Here is a 25377-nt window from a genome sequence, read left to right as displayed (position 1 = left end):
CTCGCTGCTAACTTCCTCTCCTCTGTGAAGGTCTGAAATTGGGCTCTGTCCTTAGGGGGAAGCTTGTCCTTAAATTCCACCAGCCTGGAAATGTTGTTAAAATCATATTGTTACAAGGCCTGATAGTTAACAATATGGAACTGCATGCCCATAGAGGAAAAGACTCTTTTCCAACCTCTGAGTCCTTGTCAGTAGTCCTTTGATGTTGCGACCTAGCCCTCTCCATAGCTGCCTGTAACAGAGTTGGGGGCAAGGTGGGAGAAAAGGAATTCAGCTCCCAGGGTGGGGATAAAATAGCACCTCACGTGAGGGGTGGAGTGTGCCAAATCAGCTTCATGATGGCCTCGTTAAGTGGAAGGGCCACCTTCTTTGGGCCTGCAGATTGCAAAATATCTAACAGCCAGTGTCGTGGGTCCTGGACCTGCTCCAGTGGTATCTGGAGGTCATTGGCAATCATCTACAATAGCTCCTGGTACTGCCTATACTTGTCTGGCAGAGATGGAGAGGAATAAGAAGGAACTGGAGAGCCGTCAGCCCATACTGCCTCTTATGCTCGGTCGAGACCATGAGATTTACTGCACACTGCTAGTTAAAATTTCCAGACTCAGGCGTATCGTGCGCGTATGCACCACTGGAAGACAAACAGGGACTAGCACTCAAAGAAGAATTTTATATTTTGTAGGTAAATAACATTTCCATTTTCAATGTAATATCCCATAATGGAATACTTTTTCCATGAAATGCAACAGTTATTACAATAAAAACCCAGGGCTCTATTCATATCAAACAGCACACTGACCCTCTCTATCTTTTGCACCTTACCGAAAGAGTCACCAGCTTTTGGGCTAGGTAGAAGAAAGCTTTTTGCACGTGATTGCAGTTGATAGGATTGGGATCGAGACTTGGATTCAGATCTGGATACTGTCAAAAGCAAAAATGATTGTAATGATTTTTAATTTTGCTTTTAGAGGATCTAGACAGGGCTCTATTACAGAACACATGACTTTCATGTTAGGTGGACCCCAAGGCAAACCTCTTTTTCCACCTCTCAAAAAGGTCCTGCCAAACATGATTTCAAAATACTTTGTCCTGTCAGTGAGGATTCGGATCACTATCATTTTAGAAGAGGTTTGAGAGTTGGTATGGGTACTATTTTCTCAGCTGGTATGAACATATTTCTGCCTGGCTCCTGATGAGCAAGAAATAACATCTTAAGTCTGATACCACAGAAGAGCCAGTTCACGGCTGCCAGGGTGACAAATGGCAAGCAAGGGAGAGGAACACTAAACCAAATAAAGCACAGATCCAAAGGTTCACTTCACAAATATTTAAATGGAACCAGACTCTATATATTGTACAGGAACTCATTTGGGACAAAAAAGTGTCTTTCATATGAGCAATGAGATATATCACATCAAGGACCTGATCCTGCAGCATGTCAGGATTGGGACCACTGTCACTTGGGTAGATCACTGAACTCATCCTATGGCCTCAGTCCCATTTAGCCTTTTTGGATTAATATACTGGAGTTCATTAACATTGCAGAGGTAATTCCTAGCGCAAAATCCTGATGCTGTTGACTTCAAAGGGACAAGGATTTCACCCCCTAGTGAGTTACCATCAAGTGATCTTTTGAGCCTTTACGTTTACTAGATGATTCAGGTAGCTATGACTAAATGGAGACAACAAGATAAGCATTAAAAAGGGATAAGATTTTATTTTAAACTGACATCACCATATGCTCAGAGAGTTTGGGATAGATTTACAAGGTCAGGCTCTTGTAAGGTATTTTGGAAATCAGGTACCTGATTGTGCCTGCAGCTCAGGTACTCAGTCATCCAGATTACCTTACTTATATCTGCAAACAACTCTGGGCACAATTTTATGCCTATAATCACTACTTACTAGTTCCCACAAAACTACAAGTGCAAGTAGAGTTAAGGCTAGGCTGAAAAAATGTGTCCCACTAACTATCCACCAAAGGACTGCAATAATCCTAGTGTTCATGGTTTACATTCCATGCAGATATGCAGCATTGTATAAAACATATTTGGTCAGTTGTGTTCCATTTAAACACACACTGGATTATAGAAAAAAAAAAAACTGGAAAACATTTTTCAAATTATGACATTAAATTTCCTTGAGATTATCGTGAATGCAGATCCTAACATCAGCATCCCTGCTGACACCCTCTTCCCTCTTAAAGTATTTCAGAAATCATTTTTATATCACAGCCTGTACAAAACTAGATTTACAATAATACTGGGAGTATAATCCATTAGGAGTTTCAAAGAGAACAGGCATAATTTCCCACTGCGTTGCACTTTGTGTAGCCTGTACAAAGCGGTTGTAAAATGCCACCATGCTGATTTCATACCATAGTATTTTCACTTTGCATAGCAGTAAACGACTATACAAGGGGCAAGGCAGTGAGGAATCAAACCAAATGTATTTACAAAATACAGAAACAAGTCTACTGGCAGGATTCAACTTTTCTCCTTCAATTGATAATGGACTTTCAGAAAAAAAGGAGGCATCAAGTTAGCAGCATTATTAAATTTATGTCTAAAATAGAGATAGGATTTCTGATGGGCTGACAAGGGTTCTGACACTGCAGAGTATCTGGTAGAACAATATGGGTCAGAACTAGTTACCATATTACTATACAACCTTCTTGCTACTTTTCCCCTCCATTCCAAAAAAGGACTAGACACGCACTGTTTCCATCAGATTACTCTTCAGCTTTGTGCCTCATAGCACAACCCTGACATAGCATGATCAGTGTAACTCTATTACTTACTAATTATTGAACTAAAGCTCTGCAGTCAATGGTACTATTCACTCAATTTGACTGCATCAAAACAATTCAACATTTAAAGATCCATGTAGTAAAACTGAAATGCCAGAGACACAGAGAGGAGTAATGCCCCTCTGCCATATATATTGGCCAAAGCGGACAGTCTCTACGGAAGAGAATAAATGGACACAAATCTGACATCAGGAATTATAACATTCAATAACCCGTAGGAGAACACTTCAATCTCACTGAGATTTAAATCTGTTACAGAAACAGATTTAAAAGTGGCAATTTTGCAACAGAAAAGCTTCAAAAAACAGACTCCCAAAAAGAAACTGCTGAACTTGAATATACAAACTAGATAATATCAATTTAGGCTTAAAGAAAGATTGGGAATGGCTGAGTCATTACATACACTGAATCTCTTTCCCCATGTTAAATATCCTCACACCTTCTTGTCAAACTGTCTTAAATGGGCCATCTTGACTATTGGTACAAAAGTTTTTTTTCCTCCTGCTGACAATAGCTCATCTTAATTAATTAGCCTCTTAGAGTTGGTAGGGGAACCCCCACCTTTTTATGTTCTCTGTATGTATATACATCTCCTCACTATATGTTCCATTCTATGCATCCAGTAAAGTGAGCTGTAGCCACAAAAGCTTATGCTCAAATAAATGTGTTAGTCTCTAAGGTACCACAAATACTCCTGTTCTTTTGAGTGGAGTAGGTCTGTGCTTAGTTTCCTAATACATCCAGTTTACTCCTTTCAAAGTCTGACCTTCTACCTAGGATTCAGACTATTTCCCCATGAATTATAGCATATAGCTAAAAAGCAGTTTTCCTGGCATTGTTAAGCTGCAGGAGCACCATGAAATCCTTGTAGCACACTCATGTTACTATCACATAAGTTTCTGTCCTGGCACTGACTGCTTAAAGTGAATTGAAAACCAAACAAACAAAGATTGTGTATGTGCCCTTTCCCTTATTACTACTATTAGATATCTGCAAAGATTTTTTTTTCAGTTTGTCTTTTTATATTAGAGATAAGACATCTTGAATCCTGCCCCCCCCCCCCCCCCAGTTTTGGCTGGAGAATCGTATGAACTGGGGATTCCCAAACTTTCCCCTGTCACAACCCTATTTCACAGTAGCAGCCATGTTAGTCTGTATCCGCAAAAAGAACAGGAGTACTTGTGGCACCTTAGAGACTAACACATTTATTTTAGCATAAGCTTTCGTGGGCTACAGCTCACTTCTTCGGATGCATTGACTCTCCTAATGTTTGTGCCCCCACACAAGCTCTATTTTTTAACAAGTTTCAAAGCACACCAGGCTCATGAAGTGACATCTTGTCTCAGCCAGCTTAGGGGAGATTTACCCCTCTACAGGACTGGCTATACTCTTATCTTCTAGGTGGTGTTCACAGGTTGGCTGGTTCTTCCTGCTACTGACAACAAAGGGAAATAAATGGTGGAAGGGGGAGTGGAGCAGCAGATTTTCACAAACACAAGTGTAGCAGAATCCATCCCTTATTCTTAGAGAGACAGCTCAATACTAAGGCTGTCCTCATCCGTGTTAAGGCTGCCGTGTTCCCCACATGGTTCTACTGCCAGTTTAAGAAGCAGTTTTTCCTCTCACACCCATTATATATATGTTCAACATATGGATCACCAGAGACAAAGTGCTGGCCAGCCTGCTTACACACCTTCTCCCTCTCAAATGAAGGAAGGAAAAACATGGATTAAAAAAAAAAATAAAAAAAAATTGGTATTGCCCCAAGTTACCACACAGTGCTATCTGAGATAACATTTTACATAACATGTTATCCTAATTTAGAGAAAACTGTGGGAACTGTTGATTTTAACAGCCACCAATTTGTATATTTAATTCATTAATTAGGTTTTTGCTCATTGCAGAAGTGGTACATTTTATTAATTCGAAGTCTCTGGCCCCCTGGCCCCACCTCCCCCATAGAGGGTTCCAACGCAGTTGGGGAAATGCTGATCCGGAGGACTAGAACGACAACATCAGGACATACTGAAACCTGAGCTGCAGCTCTCTCGCCAGGAGAGGTCTAGTCAGACAGGGGTGTTTGTTTGCGATACCCATGCAAATCCTTTTTACTCCAGACAAAGGCCCCAGTTTGCATGGGAACAGGTTCCACCCGTGAGGAGTTCATTGAAGGACCAGGGCCAAAACTGGAAGAAAAGCTCTGTGTGAAATGTTTAGCGTCCCCTCTCTCTCAGCTGGAGACCTACTGCGATTTCACTATCCCCCAGCAAAAAACAGACATAAGAACTGAATACCACTATTTCTAGGGAGAAGACAAAAGCCAAAAATATTTTTCAAGTCTTTATGGAACCATCCATATATACACCAGAAAGGGGCAGTAAGGGGGCAAAAGCCACCATTTTCCCTTCCTCTTTGCAGTTCCCCTTTAAGTAAAAGATCTTTAGTTCTCAGCCTCACCACGTATAAGAAAGGGATCAGAAAAGAGCACTCTGGCCAAACAAGTGACTTTATTTAGTTTACAAGAGACCAGTATTTTTACCTTAGAAACAACCAACATCCAGCCCCTACCTCTTTGAAAGCCTCCCTGAATTCTCCTCCTGGGGCCATTCCCAGCTGTTCTGTGATGTGAGCAGAGACCTTCAGCAGAAGCATTTGCATTAGTCCTGACATGACTCCATTCTAGCAGAAAAGGGAAAAAAACATTAAAATGGGAACCGTCAACCTGTATGGATTACTAGGAAGTACCCACAGACATTGTGCCATTAGCAATCACTGAGAATCATCAATTATTCTGATGAAGAAACATTGAAGCCGCCCACTGGAGCTGATTTACTGCTGAACACCGCTCTCATTATTTCAGCTTTCATCATTTATATGTGGGATCATTGTTAAAAATGCTCTTTGGTTACACACCAGATTGTTTGCTCAAAGAAAAATGTGTTTAAGAAATAATTAAATAAGCCAGTCTTGTTTCAGTCCCCCTGCCCAAGGTGAGAAGAAAGCATCTGTCCATGCGACTAGCAGAGTAGCTCATACCACACATTTGTAACTGAATAAATTAGAACAAACACTGCATTCTCCTCCAAATATAAGCAGCGCAGAACATGAGCATATTTGCTCTGCATTTGCCCTGCTAGAGGGATATTGGAGTGGGGTACACCTAGTAGTCTAAGCATGAAACAGTTAGATTCTTCAAACAGTGATGAACACTGGATGAGTCAAATCAGAACTTCCTCTTTCTAATCCAGAAAAGCTGAGCATCAAGCAGTTTCCTGTTCATGGACTTGCAGATGAGATCTTAAAGAAACACCCTGAGCTTGATTCACCCTGTGGGCATAAGAAGGGATCCAATTTAGGGGGCTGGCAACTGTAGCAATGCTAGTTTCCATGAAGGGAAGACAGCTTTAAACTCAACCTGGGGCTGCAGAATAAGGGAGGAAGGGTAGTGAAAATGAGTGTTTGTTCACACAACACAAAGGACAAATACTTCCACAAATTGAGGAGATCCCAGCAAGAGAAGAATTATTTTTTTTTAAAAAACTGATGTATTTGTGGATAGACAATACAATAAATACAAGCCCCCATCCTTATATTTCAGTAATCGTTCAGTAGGTTTTTACTCACATAATTATTTGTGCATATTCACTTATTTAAGACTTTAAATCTCTTTGTCTGGACTTGTGCTGCTAGTTGCTGCTATCTGCTTCAGCCTATCACCTATTATTTTCTTGAGTATAGGCAAATAGGACAGGCACTGGGTTTTGGGCAGATTAAGAACATGATTGACTGAAATACATTGCAGTCGTGTCCTTCTGCTACAAACCAGCATGCAGTGTTTCCACCACTGTGCAAAAAGAAAACCGAGAGCACAAGCGTTAATTAATTACATTCTGTCCTAAAGGCGCAAACGGCAGCAAGTGGTCTCAGCAGGAATCCAGCCTCAGCTGCTTTAGTTAAAAAAAAACAAAAAAAACAAACGTATTTTGCTGGGGATCTCTCCTGAATTCATGGAAGCATTTGTCCCATGTGTTCTGTGAATGAACACTCATTTTCACCACCCCTCCTCTTCCCTCCCACTCTCCCTGCTGGCCTGATGACTTCTCACTCCTGGTGCACTTCATTTGGTAGTTCCCCATGACCTGGCCTGGCCTCACAATACCACCCCCTGGACACTCCCTTCTGGCCAATTTCTAGCTTGAGGAAGTAAATGGGCACCTGGCATCATGGAGAGTGGGTCATTTCAGGCACAAGGTGCGGGAGAGGGGAAATCAGGATGAGAGATAGGGTAGCTCTTGGTAATAGGGTTTGACGGTTTGGAATGTGCTCCTTTCCAAGAGTCAAGAACTGCCCACTTTTCAGAAACCCTCCCTTCTCCTCAGCACAACACTCCCTATCAGCTATTGCTAAAGGATCCTGGGATGATGATTGGGTGGCTTTGACCCTTTGACTGAAATCAAGGCAAAGTTCTGCTGTTTAGGTTGAGCTTTGTTTTGTGTTTTGGGTCTCCATGGCAAATCGAAATTTGGGATGTGAACCACTAAGAACTGAAACTGGAAAAGAGGCCTCAAAAATCCCTGCTAACTAACCCAGGGCGTTTCACACTGCTCTAACACCACATCACGCTGTCACAAACAGGGAGCAGGTTGTTGAGAATAGCCAGGCATGCTGTAGAGTAGGTGAAACTGTTAAAGCATAGATGGCAGTTAGGGGGGAGCTCTTGTTGAGAGTCAGTGGGAATTGGGTGCCTTTGAAAATATCCACTCAAGGCAGGCTTGATTACTATTGGGAATGGGTAAAATGCACAGTGTTTCTATATACAAAGGACCTCATCCATAGGTAACTTTATTTATTGACCTCAGATTTTGAAATGGTCATTCAAAGAACAGCACAAGAATTGTAATAATGTAAATGGAACAAGGTCCAATATTGAGTTACTTGCACTGCCACCAAGCGGCACAAAAGGAGAGTCATCCCAAGTCCTGGCAGGAACTGACGACTACACGACACTACAAAGCTGCCATCATGAGCTTTCATAAGTCTCCTATTCAGGAAAAAATGTAAAAAGTCTAACAATAATCTGAAATCAGTTTTCTGTAAGATTTTCATTGGTCGTTTCCTCTAATAAAGTTGCAAGGTAAAAACTGTTGCATTCATATTTAGATATAATAAGCAGAGTGATATCTTGTTCCTGTTTTAATTGTTTAAAAACTTTGATGATGATCCCTTGATTGCACAGAGGCTGTGTCATTTTGGTCACTGCTTTAAAGAAAAGCTTACCAAAAAATGTAACATTTAAATAGGTTGTAATATCCTGGTCTCTGAGACTATATAAATACAAAACAGGAAGAACTAGTTATTGCTCTAGCTACATGAGTCAGAAAGAATTTACTGAGAGACCATACACACACAGAGAAAATTATTAACTTCTTATTCACCACATGTGATTTCAAATTGGCAACAAGTGTTCTTGTTTTGGGACCAACCCTATAAATACCAACTCACAAGCAGTCCCACTGCTGTCAATAGGATTACTTACTTATGCCGAAGGTTCAGGATAAAAATCAAAATATCTGCAGTAGATTATGAACCTGTCCTTTTAATTTGATTATTTAAGACAGTGTTTCCCAAACTTGGGACACTGCTTGTGTAGGGAAAGCCCCTGGCGGGCCAGGCCGGTTTGTTTACCTGCCCCGTCCGCAAGTTTGGCTGATCGCGGCTCCCACTGGCCGTGGTTCACGGCTCCAGGCCAATGGGAGCTGCTGGAAGCAACAGCCAGTACGTCCCTCAGCCCATGCCGCTTCCAGCAGCCCCCATTGGCCTGGAGAAACGAACTGCGGCCAGCGGGAGCCGCAATCGGCCAAACCTGCGGACAGGGCAGGTAAACAAACCGACTTGGCCCGCCAGGGGCTTTTCCTACACAAGCGGCATCCCAAGTTTGGGAAACACTGATTTAAGACACCATTGACTGGTGATCTAATGCTTCTATAGTCTGTTAAAGTTATGATAAATATACCATATACATTTATTTGTTGCCCAGTGAGTAATTTTAACTTCATTAAACACAAACACAAGTTCATTGTTTGATACAGATAATAAAGGACTGAATTTATATTTACATGCACACCCACACATTAACAACCAGCCAGTTTGGATATGACCTGAATGCTAATCCACTGACAACTGATCCACAACAGAACACAAATAGCAAATATTAACATGATGTAGAATGGAATTAATAATGAAGGGGAAAAGCAACCAAATATACCACTCAGAAACTATATAAAAGTTAAATACCCAGAACACACACACAAACAAGATGTATGGCTAAAATGCCATAAAATAGTGTCAAATGAACATTTTAAGGTTGCAAAGTTATTCTCCAATCCTGCAAAAGGCTGGATATAGTGAAACCCAGGCAGAGCCCTGCTGACATCGAAGAGGATCCCTGTACAAATCCAATTGTAGAATCAAGGCTGTAAGCACTGAAAAGGCAGAAACAGCCGAAACCAAGGCTTAACAAACAACCTTAACTCTGAGGGTTTGTCTACACAGTGAAGTTATTACAAAACAAGCGTAATAGCTATTCTGCACTAGCTCCCCATGTAGACACTCTTATTTAGCACTAAGGCTATGTCTACACAGCCCCACACTTCCGATTAGGGGAGTGTGAACCATAACCCTAACAGAGCTTTTGTACAGTTTAGCTTAATCCACTTCAAGACTTCCCATATGGGGAACTAGTGCAGAGTACCTATTCCACAACAGCTATTCCAGGCTATTTCCCCATGTACACAAACCCTAACCATTGTGGCTATGCTCACACTAGGGCTGAAGTGCTAGTAGGCTTGATAGAAGGTAGTAGCAGCCATAATTTTCACTGAGGTAATCATACCTGCTTTATAGCTTGCTGAAGTTTCTCCAGATTGATTTCTTTGGCTTCCTTTAGTAATGTCTTTTCATCCATCTTTAACATAGAAACTCTGTATTGGCAAAGCTCAACCACAACCACATCAGGCTGTACCTCCTGTATTGTCTGAAAAAGATGGATTTATTTACATAAATGTGGACACGATGGAGAGGTACTGCAGCAAATATTGATTTTTTACATGAGCTATTTGTAAGGTATGGGGCTTAATAGGAATTCATTCCACAAATAATTTTCAATTAACACGATAATGAAAAATAAACTGCTTCAGGCCACTGATATTGCTCTGGAGTTATCACATGCTTTTAGCACCTACTTATTTGAAGAAAAATAAGGAAGCCAATGAAAGGTATTACCTGCCAGCCATCTGGGGACAGGAACATGGAGTAACAATTATGTTGGAAACATCTGATTTTAACGTTTTCCCTACATGCTAGCAAAGTTCACTGTAAATGGTACTTATGACCTTCTGGGTCACAAACCTAGCTAGAACAGGCCTTTCCACCATCAAGGCCTAAATCAAGAGTCCAAAGTGCTGGAGGGACTGATCCTAGCACAGGTTTCATCCTGCTCAGCTTCCAGTGGCCAAGCAGGGTGATGAGGCCATCTATATTGCAATGTCTGCATGGGACATGGAGCTCTGCCAGCTCTTCAGACCTGTCCTGATTCAGTTATTTCTGCCCCAAAGTTTGAGAAACAATCCCAGTTTTTACAGGTCTGTTTTGGATTCTCTGCAGCTTGAGGTCTTCAAACCACAATCTGAGGACTTCAATAACTCAGACATAAGTCAGAGGTTTGTTACAGGAGTGGATGGGTGAGATTCTGTGGCCTACACTGTGCAGGAGGTCAGACTAGATGATCATAATGGTCCCTTCTGACCTTAAAGTCTATGAGTCTATGCTTCCCATAGTCCTAGCATGCAGAGCAATTAAAAGTTCCTTCCAACTTCCATTCTCAGCATGATCCCAAATGACTATGCGATAACATATGATCAGGTGTTAGCATCACAGTGTTACAATTTCCTGGCATGACTGTCATTAAAGTATCAATAGGTGAGAATGCAAGCCCTGAGGCTAGCTACCTGTACTATACCTGCTTCTGCCCTAAAAATATACTATTAGGTGCTTTTATGTCAATTACTGATAACATATGGGACTTGCTAGCAGTTCACTTTAATCAAATTATTGTTTAAATACGATGGCTTACAACTTTGTACCATAATCCTGTCAACTCAACAAGCCAACCGTAGGGAAGGAGTCTAGGAAAGCACAGGGCTGAATCAAGAGACTTAGATTCTATTCTCAACTCAGCCACATACTTGTGATATGGTGATTAACCTGCCACAGCAGTATTGAATCATTAACCCAGGTACTATAAAGGGTGCCATACTTTGCAGGAGATGTAAAACCAAGGTCTCAACCATGTGTGAATACAACAGCGCTCACGGCACTTTGTACAAGATTAGAGATGTGATGTCTTTGCTCTCTACACAACTTTAAGAATATGAGGAAACAACACAGACACAGTTGGGTTCCAAATAACTGATTTTAGAGACTGTATACAAACATACAAGGCCTAGCTACATAAATACGCTGTTGCTCTGTTAGCATCTAGTGGTTTCTGCAACAGAAGATAGGGATGTCTATTAGAAGCTACTTAAACGGATTCTACCCAATCCTATACACTACCAGGCATGTTAGTTGCAAAGTCATAGCTGAATCATGCAGTTACATTCTGCTACCCTAATTCCAAGATGCCCTAACACTATAGCAAAGTTTTAATTGTTATGAAAACATGTTAATTTCTTGTTAACTTTCCAGGCACATAAGAAAATGTTGCTGAATGGCTCCACCTGCATATTTACCTTCACTACATCTCTTTTGCTGCTGTCACTGAAGTGGGCAGTACCAACCACGAACACCTTAGACCCTTCCTCAGTGACAAGTTCAGTCACAGTGCTTGGTAGATTGGGCTTTTTCTGTCTCTTCTTCATCTTCATCTCCAGGAGAATTTTAAATGCATCTGCATCAGCTAAAAAATTTAATAAAATATGCATGTCTAGAAGCTGCATGTGAATGAAACAATTTAAAAAAAATACATAGGTGACTCAATAGCTCAGCAGACTTAATATACTATTGTTTTAACACTATTGTCCTGGTTTTAAACCTGGGACCGTATCATTACTGAGATCGAGGTCTTGAGGAGGCACCTCTATGCATGAATCTTGGTCCCTCCCTGTTGAAGAAGGGCTCCAGTGCCTCTGTGGTACCAGCCTCACCTCCCTGGGAATTGAAACTGGTTCTCCATGCAGTTCAAGAAGGAGGGAGGGAGGGAGATGTGATAGGTGGAAATAGGATGGTGGGAGGAAAGGCACATCATGCCCTGCAGAGATTACAGCCTCTGGTAGTATTCACTTTTTGCAGATTCTCTCAGGTTCTCTGGGAAAAAACAGTTACTCACCTTCTCATAACTGTTTTTCTTCGAGATGCGTTGTTCATATCCAGTCCAATAAGGTGTGCATGCGCCGCGTGCACAGTCATTGGAAAGTTTTTCTCTTAGTAGCTCCCATTGGGTCAGCTGTGGAGCCTCCGGGAGTGGTGCCTTCATGGCGTTCAATATATACCCCTGCTGACTTGGCCCCTCCTCAGTTCCTTCTTGCCAGCTATTTATGACAGAGGGGAAAGGAGGGCGAGTAGTGGAATGGACATGAACAACATCTCGAAGAACAACCATTTTTTCTTCAAGTGATTGCTCATATCGATTCCAATTAGATGAGTACCAAGCCCAACCACCTTAGGTGGTGGGGTCGGACTTATGGGAACGCTGATTGGAGCACTGCTCTGCCGAATGCAGCATCATCTCTGTAGTGTTGGATGATGGTGTAATGAGAGATGAACGTATGCATCAAGGACCACGTTGTCACCCTGCAGATCTCTTGTATCGGAACCTGAGCCAGGAATGCCACCGAAGATGCCTGTGCCCTTGTGGAGTGTGCCATAAGGACTGGAGCTGGAACCTTGGCTGGCTCGTAGCATGTCCGGATACAGGACATGATCCACGCTGAAATCCTCTGAGATGAAACCAGGAGGCCTTGTATCCGGTCCACAGCCACCACGAATAGCTGATTCAAGATCCAGAACAGTTTCGTGCGCTCGACGTAAAAAGCTAATGTCTGCCAAACATCCAGTGCGTGGAGCCTCTGTTCTCAGACATTAGCATGAGGCTTTAGGGAAGAAGACAGGCAGAAAAATGTCCTGGTTGGTGTGAAAATATGACACCACCTTTGGGAGGAAGGCCTGGTGAGGTCTGAGCTGTACCCTGTCCTTCTGGAAAACCATCTGGAGGGGGTTGGAAGTGAGGGCCTTTATCTCCAACACCTTCCTCGCTGAGGGTAATGGCGACCAGAAAGGCAACCTTCCATGAGAGGTAGAGAAGGGAGCAAGTCGCCAATGGTTTGAATGGGGGCCACATTAGCCTGGAAAGGACCATGTTACGGTACCTTGCAGGGAGCCGTTGTCTAACCTGTAGGTATAGTCACTTTGAGGAAATGGGCAACCATAGGGTTGGCAAAGACTGAACATCTGGCCACTGCCAGGTGGAAGGCTGAACTAACGGCAAGGTGCACCTTGATGGACAATGCTGCAAGACCATGCTGTTTCAGGCGCAGCAGGTACCCCAGGATGACTGGTATGGGCGCCTGGAGTGGAGGTATGTGATGATGAATATACCAGAACATGAACCTCTTCCATCTTGCTAGGTATGTGGCCCTAGTGGAGAGTTTTCTGCTGCCAAGCAGGACCTCTCTTACCAGTTCCGAGTACAGGTTCTCCATGGGGTTTAGCCATGAAGCTTGCAGACCGTGAGGTGGAGGAACTGGAGGCTGGGGTGAGGGAGGCGACCATGGTCCTGTGTGACCAGGTCCAGAAGTAGTGGCAGTGTGATTGGGGCATTCACTGACAGCTCCAGGGGCGTGGTGTACCAGTGTTGGCGCGGCCACGCCAGTGCAACCAGAATCATCCTTGCCCTGTTTCTGCAGGCCTTGAGTAGGACTTTGTGCATGAGAGGAATCAGTGGAACAGCATACAACAGACTTCCCATTCAGTGGATCAAGAATGTGTCTGCAAGTGAGCCTGGGCTGCATTTCCAGAAGGAACAGAATTGTGGGCACTTTCTGTTGCTCTGAGTGGCAAACAGATTGACCTGGGGAAACCCCCACCTCTGGAAGATGGAGTGTATGATATCTGGGTGGATGGACCACTCATGGTTGTGAAAGGACCTGCTGAGGTGATCCACAATTCGTTCAGTGCTCCTGGGAGATGGACGCCTCCAGGTGAATGGAGTGAGCTATGCAGAACTCCCAGAGCTGGAGGGCTTCCCAACACAGTAGAGAGGAATGGGAGCCACCCTGCTTGTTGATGTGAAACATGGCCGTGGTGTTGTCTGTCATCATGGCCACACGCTGGCCTTGTAGCTGGGCCTGAAAGGTTTGGCAGGCTAAATGCACAGCCCTCAACTCCTTGAATTGATATGGAGTGAGAGCTCATGCTGCGACCATAGGTCTTGCGTTTAGAGGTCTTCCGAATGCACGCCCCATCCCAGAGCTGAAGCGTCCATTACCAGAGACGAGGAGGATGGGGGCTGTTGAAGGGGATTCCCTCGCACACTGTCTGAGAGTTGAGTCACCATCGAAGAAACTCGAGTACTTGCTCCGGGACAGTGAGCACTGAGTCCAGGTGGGGAGTGGTGTCGAGCTGGGGAGGGCAACTGCCTCATTATGGCTGGCTTGCCTCTAGATGGAGCTGGTCACTGTGGCACCAGAGGCTTTTCTCTGACTGACTAGGGCTGAGGTGCCATCATGGCGATCGGATTGCTGTCAGCTTCAAAAGAATCCAGGGTGGAGGGCAGCTCCAACTCCTCCACCTGGCACTGTCTTTCAGGAGTGTTGCTGGGCGCTGGACTCGATGGTCCCCTTGACAGGACTGAAGTCAACAGTGCAGACTCCTGTGCTCTTGGCACCGAATGCTCCTGGATAGAACGCACTGCTGCCACACCTGCTGGCACCGCTGTCTTTGGCACAGGGGAATGACCCGTATTAGTCTTCCTGTGCCTCTTGTGCAGCACAGAGGAGTGGAAGTGGTGCCGGGCTACTGACATAGCCTGCGGTGCCAGGTAGCACTGATGCCGAGGGCCTCTTAGACTAGAGTCCTTCCTTGGCACTGTGTTGCATATGGAGGCCGGGGCACTCCACACGGACGCACTCAGTGCCTCGTCCTTACTGTCCGCGACAGGCTGGGGGTGAAGAGTGGACTCCATCAAGGGATGTTTTAGATGAAAATCACACTCTTTCTTATTCCTGAGGTGGAATGCCTTGCAGATCCTGCACTTCTCAGTCTGATGAGTCTCCCCCAGACACCTTAGGTATGAGTCATGGGGGTTGCCTGTTAGCATAGACTTACCACAGGTTCCGCAAGGCTTAAATCCCTGGGACTGAGGCATGCCCTGGAACCTGGGGAAGGGGAAGGGATTGGGGGTGAACTGCAACTATATACACAAACTAAATTACTAACTAAACTACAGCTAGCAGCTACTAAGCACGCTAAGGAAAGCATTTGCTACGCAAGCAACTGCTGTTCCAACGATCGTCACTGGTGGCAAGAAGGAACTGAGGAGGGGCCAGGTCAGCAGGAGCATATATTCAGCACCATGAAGGCACAACTTCAGGGGGCTCCACAGCCGACCCAATGGAAGTTGCTAAGGAAAAAACTTTCTGATGACCGTGCACACGGCACATGCACACCTAATTGGAATCGACAGGAGCAATTACTCGAAGAACAACTGTGCCTTGTTGGGGGAGGGGAGGAGTCAATGCTAATCCAGTGAAGCTGTGATGCCAGGCAGCCATTTCAGGACTACAGGGCCCCTGCAGGGATGGTCCTGTGATCTGTGGTTTGTTGAGATTTCCCAGTAAAACATCCCATCCTGTAAGTTTTGCCTCTGGAAGGGGTGATGTGGCCCCTGGTAATGTTAGACACAGGATTAGATATCATCCTAGTTCTTAACAGATATTATTCAAGTCACAAAAGGCTCTGTTCAGGAAAGGCTCAAGATGAGTACAGACCAGGACTAAAATGCACTGGCAGAGATACCACCTTAATTATACCACTATAATTCCTATGTGGACACTCATATTCCAGCACGTTTGGAAGAGCTGCTTTGGAAGCAAATAAACTAAACCAGAAGGCAGCATTCTTACTCTGAAATAGTCTCCACACAGGGAGTTATACCAGTGTAACTAGAACAGTAAGTTTCCTCTTATAGACAAGCCCTGTCCATGGGGGAACACGTATAGTGCAGTCTACACTAGCAATGGCTCCAAATCCTAATCTAAGCCTCTTTAGGGATGATCTACACTGAACGTTTACACTGGCATAGCTATGGCTCTCATGGGTGTGAAAAATTCACACCCATGAGGGACCCTGTCAACACCAAGGTTTCGGTCGGCTTAACTATGTCTCTCATGGGTATGAATTTTTCACTCGCATGACACACATAGGTATACTGATGTAACTTTTCAGTGTAGACCAGGCCTAAATCATGAAAACAGCCTGTGAAGAGCCAGGAACTGAGATAAAGAGTGATTCCCATTTATTTCAATAGGAAAAGCAAACTGCTTTGCATGGTGCTTTTTAAAGTAAGATTTAATATAGTAAAAAACTGGAAGAAGTGGATAAGTGTAATTTTGTTTGCGACAAACTTGCTTTACAAGCCGATACGAAATATTTCTCTGGCAAGTTGCTCTACAAGTTAGCAGCAGTTTGAAGTTGCTCAGCGGTCTGGAGTATTATAAAATAGTCCAAGGGAGAAGGATTAATCAGAGTGCAGGTAAGGTGTCAAAGACACAGATAAACTGCAGAACCATGTAATAGATTTTATCTACCTATGGTTTAGTAATTTAGCGTATGGCTTTCACCTCCAAATGTGTTGTGTGCGCGCACAGGAGTTTCTTTAGGTGGAGGATATTTTTGATAGCCTCCTACTTCATGGTCAATGCCAAGCAACCTAAATCAGCAGTACTTTCCCTTACACACACCTTCAAATATAAATTCAGACAGAATTTATATTTCATGAGAAGAAAAAAAAAAATTTCATAAAAGAGTCCCCATATTTCCTCAAACAGTTTTTCAGTTATTCACTAAGCTGACCCAGTGGCTCAGTACGCAAGTCAGGACTCTCCTACATTTCACCAGACAGTCCTAATCTAAAATGGCATGCAAGCCTACATTTCCAGACAAAAATTTATTTTGGCCATTGCAACAAGATAACATCGCATCAGTGACAAAATGTCCTCATGACCTAGTGCAATATCACTGTCGTTGTGGTGCCATGATACAAAATTCAATATGTACATATCCAAGTATTGCCTAGAGAGAAGGTCCCTGCTTAAACACAAGCTGGATACGACTATGATCTCAACAACAGAACATATTTACTTTAGTTTTAAAATATGGGAGTAGATTACTGACAAACACCCCCTAAACCAATAGCAATGATGAAAAAAGGGCATGTTTTCAGGTTAGGCCTTTACGGTAGAGCTTTGGCACAAATGATGATCGAATTCCCCCACTTACATGTCTACCTCTTTTATACAGGATCATTAGCTCCTTTTTAGACTAGTAACCACATTCTTGCTAGTAGTGCAAACATTTAGCTTTACATTCTACGGTTATGACATTTCTTTTTTCCTGATCAAACTAACACATACAAATATTCGGTGATGCGTCTGAAGTTTCCTTTTGGTCACCTTCCAGTGCATCAGAGGAGGACATTGGATCTGCAGCAGCCTGCATGAAATAAGAATTCAAAGGACAATGAGAATTTTAATGAAATGGTTTATACTCCTCTCTCCTTGTTTAAATATTATACATGGATTCAAACTAATAACTAAATTAGTTAGACAGCGACTGAGCCCAAAATCTGATTTTTCCAACAGCTCTTTTGTAAGCTGGAAATTTATGATGGAAAAAAAAATATATATTCAAAAGACATTTAAAATCTCCTTTGAAAGAGAGAGTATTTATAACTAATACAGAGCTTAGACAATCTGATTAAACATTCTAATCAAGCAGACTACTCTCTTTAAAACATTATAGAGAAGAATTGTGTGTGTTAGAAACCACTGTGCACAGATGATTCTAAAAGCATTGCTACATATGGAAAACACTGTATTTCACAGCTTTTTAACTTGTGTACCACTGGAAGTCTGAGAAGAGTGCAAATCAGAGATCACAAACTATCTACGTTCATTCAAAAGGGTCTGTTTGTATTATGTCATTTTAAGTTATATGTATGAGAGAGAGACAGACAGACCGAACACAAAATAAGGCCTGATCCTGCACACACTTACGCACATGCTACTTCCCACACATGAATAGTTCAAGACAATTGGACATGAAGTCAAGCACACATGTAACTCTTTGAAGAACTGAGGTCTATCTGACGTGATGTCCAAATATTTACCTGAAAATTTTTACAACTTGTGAAATTTGAGACAACTCGTTGACTAGTAAAATCCCTTCGATTCATAGTTAACATATAAGCTTTAACAACACACAACTACAGACAACGCTCCCTGTAATTCAGCCTGCAGTGTTTTGCGACTGACCAAATACCCAAGCAAGGCAGAAAAATATAATTAATGCCGAAAGATACTACAAACAAGGTAAAGCCCAACTGTGAGCTATGTTTAGGCAAGGGCTCTCTTTCAAATTCTTTCTGGTAACTTTTGGGAGGATCTGGAATTCTTCATCAACATGTTCACACGCCAGTGACCGGCTCTGACTCAATAATTATTCAGAGTTCCTACCGAATGAAAGCACTGGTAATGAATCAACACCTACCAATATTTACTAGATAACCAAAGTAATTTCCAAAGAATGTACATTTCCTATTTTTAAACCTTCAAGTTTGTTAGTTTCTTCCTACAAAAAACAAAACAATGCCTCATAGGAGGAGACTTTTCACCACCTCAACCTTATTCTTTCATACCACAATATTTCTGCTCACAGAAATTCTAGCATAGTTTACATTTATCATGTTGCGATCCAAAGTAGAAACAATTCCAAACTTGAGTGCTTAAAGTTAAATATCCAAACCCATATTTAAAATTCTGAACATAGACAACTTAGGTGCTTCAGTACAAATATAGCTGCTACCTTTATGAATCCAAGTTTGAACCAAGATGAACAACCAAAACACAAACCCATACCACAATAAATTATGTATTTGGTGACTACAAGTTCATCTTACCTGGCAGTTTCAACAGTATCTACCCCACCACAGATCCCATTTAATTCATGTTTTTACCTAGAGATGCCTTTTTTGGGGCACTTTAATTGATAAGACCTAAAGTAAGGACAGACAAAGCATATCTGATGGTTGAAAGCTTTATACTAATTTTAGCAAAGAAGTTTTACTTCTCAAATCCTTGGGGCATTTCATTAGCCAAGTCAGTAATTCTCAGTTGTTAAATACTAGGGGTGAAATCCCACTCCCAGTGAAGTCAATGGGATTTTTGCCATTGACTGTGATGCAGCAAGGCTCCCAACCTCAGCTAGCAGTAATCAAACTCTCCACCTGTTTTCTGGTTTCAGCTCTGCAGTACCCAATTTAAATAATTTAAGGCAGTGCACAACATACCTGTTCTGCAGTAAAAGAATATTTATAGACAGGATACAATCATCAATACAATCAACAAAGAATCCTGTGGCACCTTATAGACTAACAGACGTTTTGGAGCGTGAGCTTTCGTGGGTGAATACATGTAGGGACGCACGTAGTGGAAATTTCCAGGGGCAGGTATATATATGCAAGCAAGAAGCACGCTAGAGATAACGAGATTAGTTCAATCAGGGAGGATGAGACTCTGTTCTAGCAGTTGAGGTGTGAAAACCAAGGGAGGAGAAACTGATTTTGTAGTTGGCAAGCCATTCAGTCTTTGTTTAATCCTTGTTAGTCTATAAGGTGCCACAGGATTCTTTGCTGCTTTTACAGATCCAGACTAACACGGCTACCCCTCTGATACTTGACAATATAATCTAATACTCACTCAGCCTCTGAGTACCCATTCTCTAAGCCTTCCAGAGGAAGCAACTCTATTCAAACATTAATAATATTTCATATTATATTTTTCAAATATGTGGCATAAAAAAAGCCCATAAATTCTGCCATTTGTAATGGCTTTATCAACATGAGGTTGAATGAGGTGTGGGGGTAAATGTTATTTGCCAGATGAAACAAAGCCTCAATTTTATGATTATTCCACACACACAACTGTCTTCCATATCAAAGTATTTGCAGGAACATGGGAAAGTGAGTTGAAAGAGAAGAAAGGAAATAGTAGGAATTCAAGGATGGCAAAAGGCAACTAGGCCATGATTCAGCAAGGTACTCAAGGTGCCTACAATGGGACTGTTCACATGCTTGAAGTTACTCCTACAGTTTTACCAAGAGTCCTTGAAGTCAGGTAATTAGGTGAGAATCTTAGCTTTTACTTAAAAATAAAAGCGTAATTCCTACCTCTCCCAGTTGCAGAGAAAAACTTGAAAATAAACTCTAGGGGTCCCAAATCTGGACATCAAATAACAAGAACCCACGGTTAATCTCATTATTTTTAAGACAATCCTATGATTTTTGAATGCTTGGGACTGATAACAGTGGGCATGTGCTTAAACACCTTGCTGATTCCGAGCCTTGTCAAGTGCCTTCTATCATCACTACTGGGGAAGAGGTTATTCCCAACCCTACCTCAGGCTGTTGCTCCTCCTGCATTACTGAAGTGTAGTTTAATTTCACCAATCCGAAAAGGCCTGTAAAAAATTAAAAGGTGGGTGGGGGAAAATAAAAGATTAAGGGCTATAACTAGCAAGGTTGGAGCATTTATGAAAAACTGAAGAAAAAAAACCTGAAAAGTACAGACATTTCCACCCCCAACCTTCTCCAGATAAATAGAAAAAATAATAGAAGCAACCTAAAGATATATTGCACAAACTTGTTTATCGAAAAAGAACAGGAGTACTTGTGGCACCTTAGAGACTAACAAATTTATTTCAGCATAAGCTTTCGTTGGCTACAGCCCACTTCATCGGACGCATAGACTGGAACATACAGCAAGAAGATATTTATACATACAGAGAACATGAGAAGGTGGAAGTAGCCATACCAACTGTAAGAGGTCAATTAATTGAGATGAGTGTCATCAGCAGAGAAAAAAATCTGGAAGTGATAATCGAGATGACCCATACCCCATGTTAAGTATCCTCGCAGCTTCTATGGGTCATTTCTGCAGATCAGCTACACACAAATGGAAATACAAGGGACGGTGTGAAGGAAGAAGAGAGTTCTTGGTAATAGGACATGTGCTGTTCCACTGTATGTGCTTCTCTACCTTTTCCTGACATGACCCATATCACAACAGAAAACAGTTTCATGCACCCTCTCCTTTATTTTGGGGACTCCTCTGCTACCTGGCTAAAGAAAAGGATGGTGATCACAAATGTCCACACCCTGTACCCAACTGGTGGACTCAAGCCCTAGGCTGAGAAAGCAGGCATTAGTTTTTGCTTCCCATAACGAACATTTATATTGGTGTCATGCATCACACAAAACATTATGAACAAAGAGGCGTGCCTTTCAGTAGCACTAAGGCCCCTTTGCACAGTTCTCTTTCTGGATAAAGAGACCTTAGTGTAACTTAAAATCAGGCTGTTTAGAGGCTACGGTGACCAGATGTCCTGATTTTATAGGGGCAGTCCAAATATTCAGGACTTTTTCTTATATAGGCATCTATTACCGCCCCCCCCCCCACATACACCTATTTTTCACACTTGCTATCTGGTCACCCTATTAGAGGCTGCTGAGACAAGTTGCCTAATTCGTCCCACTCTTGTTTTCAAGCTTCAGTCTTCCACGCTGCAGCATATACCCGGAACACCTTCTTTCTCACTGGACCCAATCATGCAAGGTTGATAAAAAGGGACTTCAGTTACAGTCTAGAGCAGGGGTTTCCAAACTGTGGTACGTGAACCCCTGAGATGCCTCTGGAGGGTGCATGGGAGAAAATATGTAATGGTCACTTTTATTTTATTAATTGCATTTTCATAATAGGCTACTCGACAAAGCTTTAAAACACAGTGGGAATTTGTTATATAAAATACGGTATTTACTTCAAGATGTACCAGTGAGAACAGATACACAGAGCTCTCACCTCCAATCACTGTACACCATGGGTTCAGTTGCCCAGCAACTGTCCAGTCTAACTAAGCTCAGAACTTAGGGTAGGGGAGAGGATGTTTGGTTGTATATGTCACATTATAACTATATCTGTATGTAACAGTGAAATATGGACAGATGGCTAAAGACAGTGTTAAGAAGAACACACAGTTGGCTAAAGACAGTGTTAAGAAGAACACAAAATATCAGTGATGAGAAGGTAGGGGTTCACTGGCTGCTGGTAGATCTGGAAGGTAGCGTTCAGCAAGAAAAATTGGGAGCCTCTAGTCCAGGGCATGAGGCAGATTGTAAGAACTATTGAATTAAATGACTATTCCTTCCTTATGCAAACTTCTTCCACAGAACCCATCATTGTTAACCCACCAAAATAAATGTTAATAAAATAAAGAAATAATGAGCATGCAGGGCCTTGGAATCAGAGTCTTCTATAACCTGGTTCATTGAGATAATATTGTTCAGACATACAGCAGAATGCAAGCTTTTTGGATCAGAGACCAGGTTTTACTTTATGATCTGTACAGCACCCAGTGCATTGATGACATCTAATAAAATCAAGCATGACTTCACCCTCCATCAAGTCAGTCTACCTGAACAGATCATGGAAGATTATCTTCCAAGATTATCTTTCTTTTTGCACACTGGGATGTATGAGACACAGAGACTGTACATATGCCTTCACTACTCTTGCAATATAGCATTTTCGTCTTTTTGTGCATGCTAGCTTTCTAGTTTTAATTCAAATAGATTTGTCTTGTTTTCCAGCTGTCACTTAAAATTGGATACTGGAAGAAAAATATATCCAAAAGGGCAGCAAGAAGCATCAGCATGTAGCTCAGACAGCTGCAGGTATGTATAGACCAGCCTTAATGATTCACGATAGGGCTGTTTAGTGCTACTGGTCACCCAGCAAACTGGGCAAGGAGAACAATTGCAGTTCAGGCCACAAGATAATTCCAATGAGACTAAAAGCCTGACTCTGCAGACTCTTTGTAGGCAGAATTCCCCATGAAGTCAGAGGGATGCTATGCGGAGACCAGCTACAGGTCAAGCTCTGAGCTTGTGGGGCAAACTACATTAACAAAACAAAAATTACTTACAAAGACTCCAAGAGATTACGTTCCTGATGATTTGTCCATAGGCAGACAAGAGTTGTAAGAATGCCACATAAATTGTTAACATTCTTTCAAGAAGAATTATTTTTATTACAATGTGCAGTTAAGAACAAAAACCCCATAACTCCACCTGCTTTTTCTTTTTAAAAAAAACATATGCAAAACTTGGACACCAACAGGGCAGAATGAGACTATAAGGGGAAAGGATGACTGAAGCTGAAATGTTATTTTAATTTACACCTGTCTTTTATGCTTCAGTAGCATCGTACATAAACATAATGAAAGGGAAGTATGAGGGGGTAGCCGTGTTAGTCCGTAGTCTTATAGTGCCATCAGACTCCTTGTTGTTTTTGTATAATGAAAGGGAGTTCCTGCTCTGAACAGCTTGCATGCTAAACAGACAATGCAAACAAGCATAACTCCAAATTAGCTGTGCCTTCGTTACTGACCTATTCCTCTGTACTAGGTCAACTTGGCACTTGATTTGCTCATTTATGTACAAATAACCAGAGTTTTTCCAGCATCCTCATACATCTGAGCTCTAGAGCCAAACTGGAAGGTTTGGTAAGTTTGAACACATGCCTTTTACCTACAGTTGGGGGTAAAAAGAGTAAATTACCAGCTCCAGTTAGAAAGCAAACTCTAATCCTTCCAAGCCTGTGTATGAGTTTTCATCAGTACACACAAAAAACAATGAAAAACTATTTCCATCAATAATAATTGAAATTTACAGATAAGTAAGAAAAATGCTGCTTGAGAACTAGACTTTGATTTAAAGATATTTATTCTGTATATTTTGACATGTGATGTTGACAATTTGTGTTTTAGCAATTATAAAGCTTTAGTTTTTTTGAATCTCAGTGTCTATTGTCATTCATTGTCAGACCCCCTCCCACTGTCTGACACCCACCCACATGCATAATAGTGAAAATTTAAATTGAAAAAATGGGATGCCACCTGGAACTGGGGTACCACTGAACCCGTCTTACCCACCAGCCTGTATTGCTATACGTCAGTGGTCCCCAATCTTTTTTGTGGCCAGTAGCACATTCATGTTTTCAGAAGAGTGTGGTGGACATCAACAATTACTCCATACAGGGCCAGCTCCAGGCACCAGTGGAGCAAGCACGTGCCTGGAGCAGCACATGCTACGGGGCAGCATTCCATCCATTCTGCAGAGTTGGAGCAGGTTTTTTTGTTTTTTGGTGCCACTTATGGGCAGTGCAGAGAGAAGCCAGAGAGAAGCCAGGAGGACAGAAAACACTGGCGCCCACAGCCCTGGAGTACTCTGTTCCCAGCAGGCGCGGGACCCCGGCTTCTCCCCCCTGCTGGGCACTAGACAGGCCCCGCACCTGCTGGGGACAGAGAACACCGGTACCCGCAGCCTCGAAGTTCTCTGTCCCCAGCAGGCACGGGGCCACAGTTTCTCTCCCCTGCTGGGAACTAGGTGAGCACCGCGCCGGCCGGGGACAAAGAACACCAGCACCCGCAGCCTGCAGCCTCAGAGTTCTCTGTCCCCAGCAGGCACAGGGCCATGGCTTCTCCCCCATGCTGGGCACTAGGCAGGCCCCACACCTGCTGGGGACAGAGAACACCGGCACCTGCAGACTGCAGCCTCAGAGTTCTCTGTCCCCGGCAGGCACAGAGCCATGGCTTCTCCCCCATGCAGGGGACTAGGCAGGCCCCACACCTGCTGGGGACAGAGAACACCGGCACCTGCAGCCCACAGCTTCAGAGTTCTCTATCCTAGGCAGGCATGGGGCCGCGACTTCTCTCCGGCTTAAGCTGTGGCCCCGCTCCTGCCAGGGACTGAGAACACTGGTGCCCACAGTCTGCAGCCTCGGAGTTCTCTGTCCCCGGCAGGCACAGGGCCATGGCTTCTCTCCCCTGCTGGACACTAGGCGGGAACACATAAATGCTCTGGTGGGCGCCATGGTGCCCGCGGGCACCATGTTGGGAACCACTGCTATATGCTGTATTGCTGAGGCAAACCAGTCAAGCTTTCCCTCAGGCTTCAGACTGCACTTTACCCGCACACATACAGGTAGGGACACACCCAACGGCAGCTACATGAACAGATGCTGAGATCAGCTCTGTGTGGGAAGGCTCAGCTAAGGAACTGTCCAATACAGTAACTCCTCACTTAAAGTCATCCCACTTAACATTGCTTCGTTGTTACATTGCTGATCAATTAGGGAGCATACTCATGTAAAGTTGTGCAATGCTCCACTCTTACCTTGTTT

At 42.9% G+C, this 25377-nt stretch overlaps 1 protein-coding gene across 6 annotated transcripts in view; it reads right to left on the bottom strand.

Annotated features, from left to right (window-relative positions):
* TRABD (TraB domain containing) overlaps positions 1-25377 on the bottom strand; it is a 51392-nt gene that overhangs the window by 12675 nt on the left and 13340 nt on the right. For 3 of the 6 annotated variants that reach the window (XM_032769378.2, XM_075065209.1, XM_032769379.2), the window contains 5 exons: positions 20538-20599; positions 17497-17575; positions 11599-11765; positions 9702-9842; positions 5378-5488 (listed from right to left, as the gene is read on the bottom strand). In XM_032769378.2, coding sequence (XP_032625269.1) covers positions 5378-5488; positions 9702-9842; positions 11599-11765; positions 17497-17575; positions 20538-20561 — 522 coding nt within the window. In that variant the 5' untranslated portion in view covers positions 20562-20599. Of the gene's footprint in view, positions 1-5377; positions 5489-9701; positions 9843-11598; positions 11766-17496; positions 17576-18631; positions 18715-20537; positions 20600-25377 lie in introns of those variants that run through there. The other 3 variants (XM_075065202.1, XM_032769380.2, XM_075065218.1) reach the window with 3 other exon arrangements.

The sequence above is a fragment of the Chelonoidis abingdonii genome, chromosome 1 (genome assembly GCF_003597395.2).
Source record: "Chelonoidis abingdonii isolate Lonesome George chromosome 1, CheloAbing_2.0, whole genome shotgun sequence".
In the NCBI taxonomy this organism is placed as follows: Eukaryota; Metazoa; Chordata; order Testudines; family Testudinidae; genus Chelonoidis; species Chelonoidis abingdonii.
Note: the sequence above shows the minus strand (reverse complement) of the source record. Positions and strands in the feature narration are given on the sequence as shown.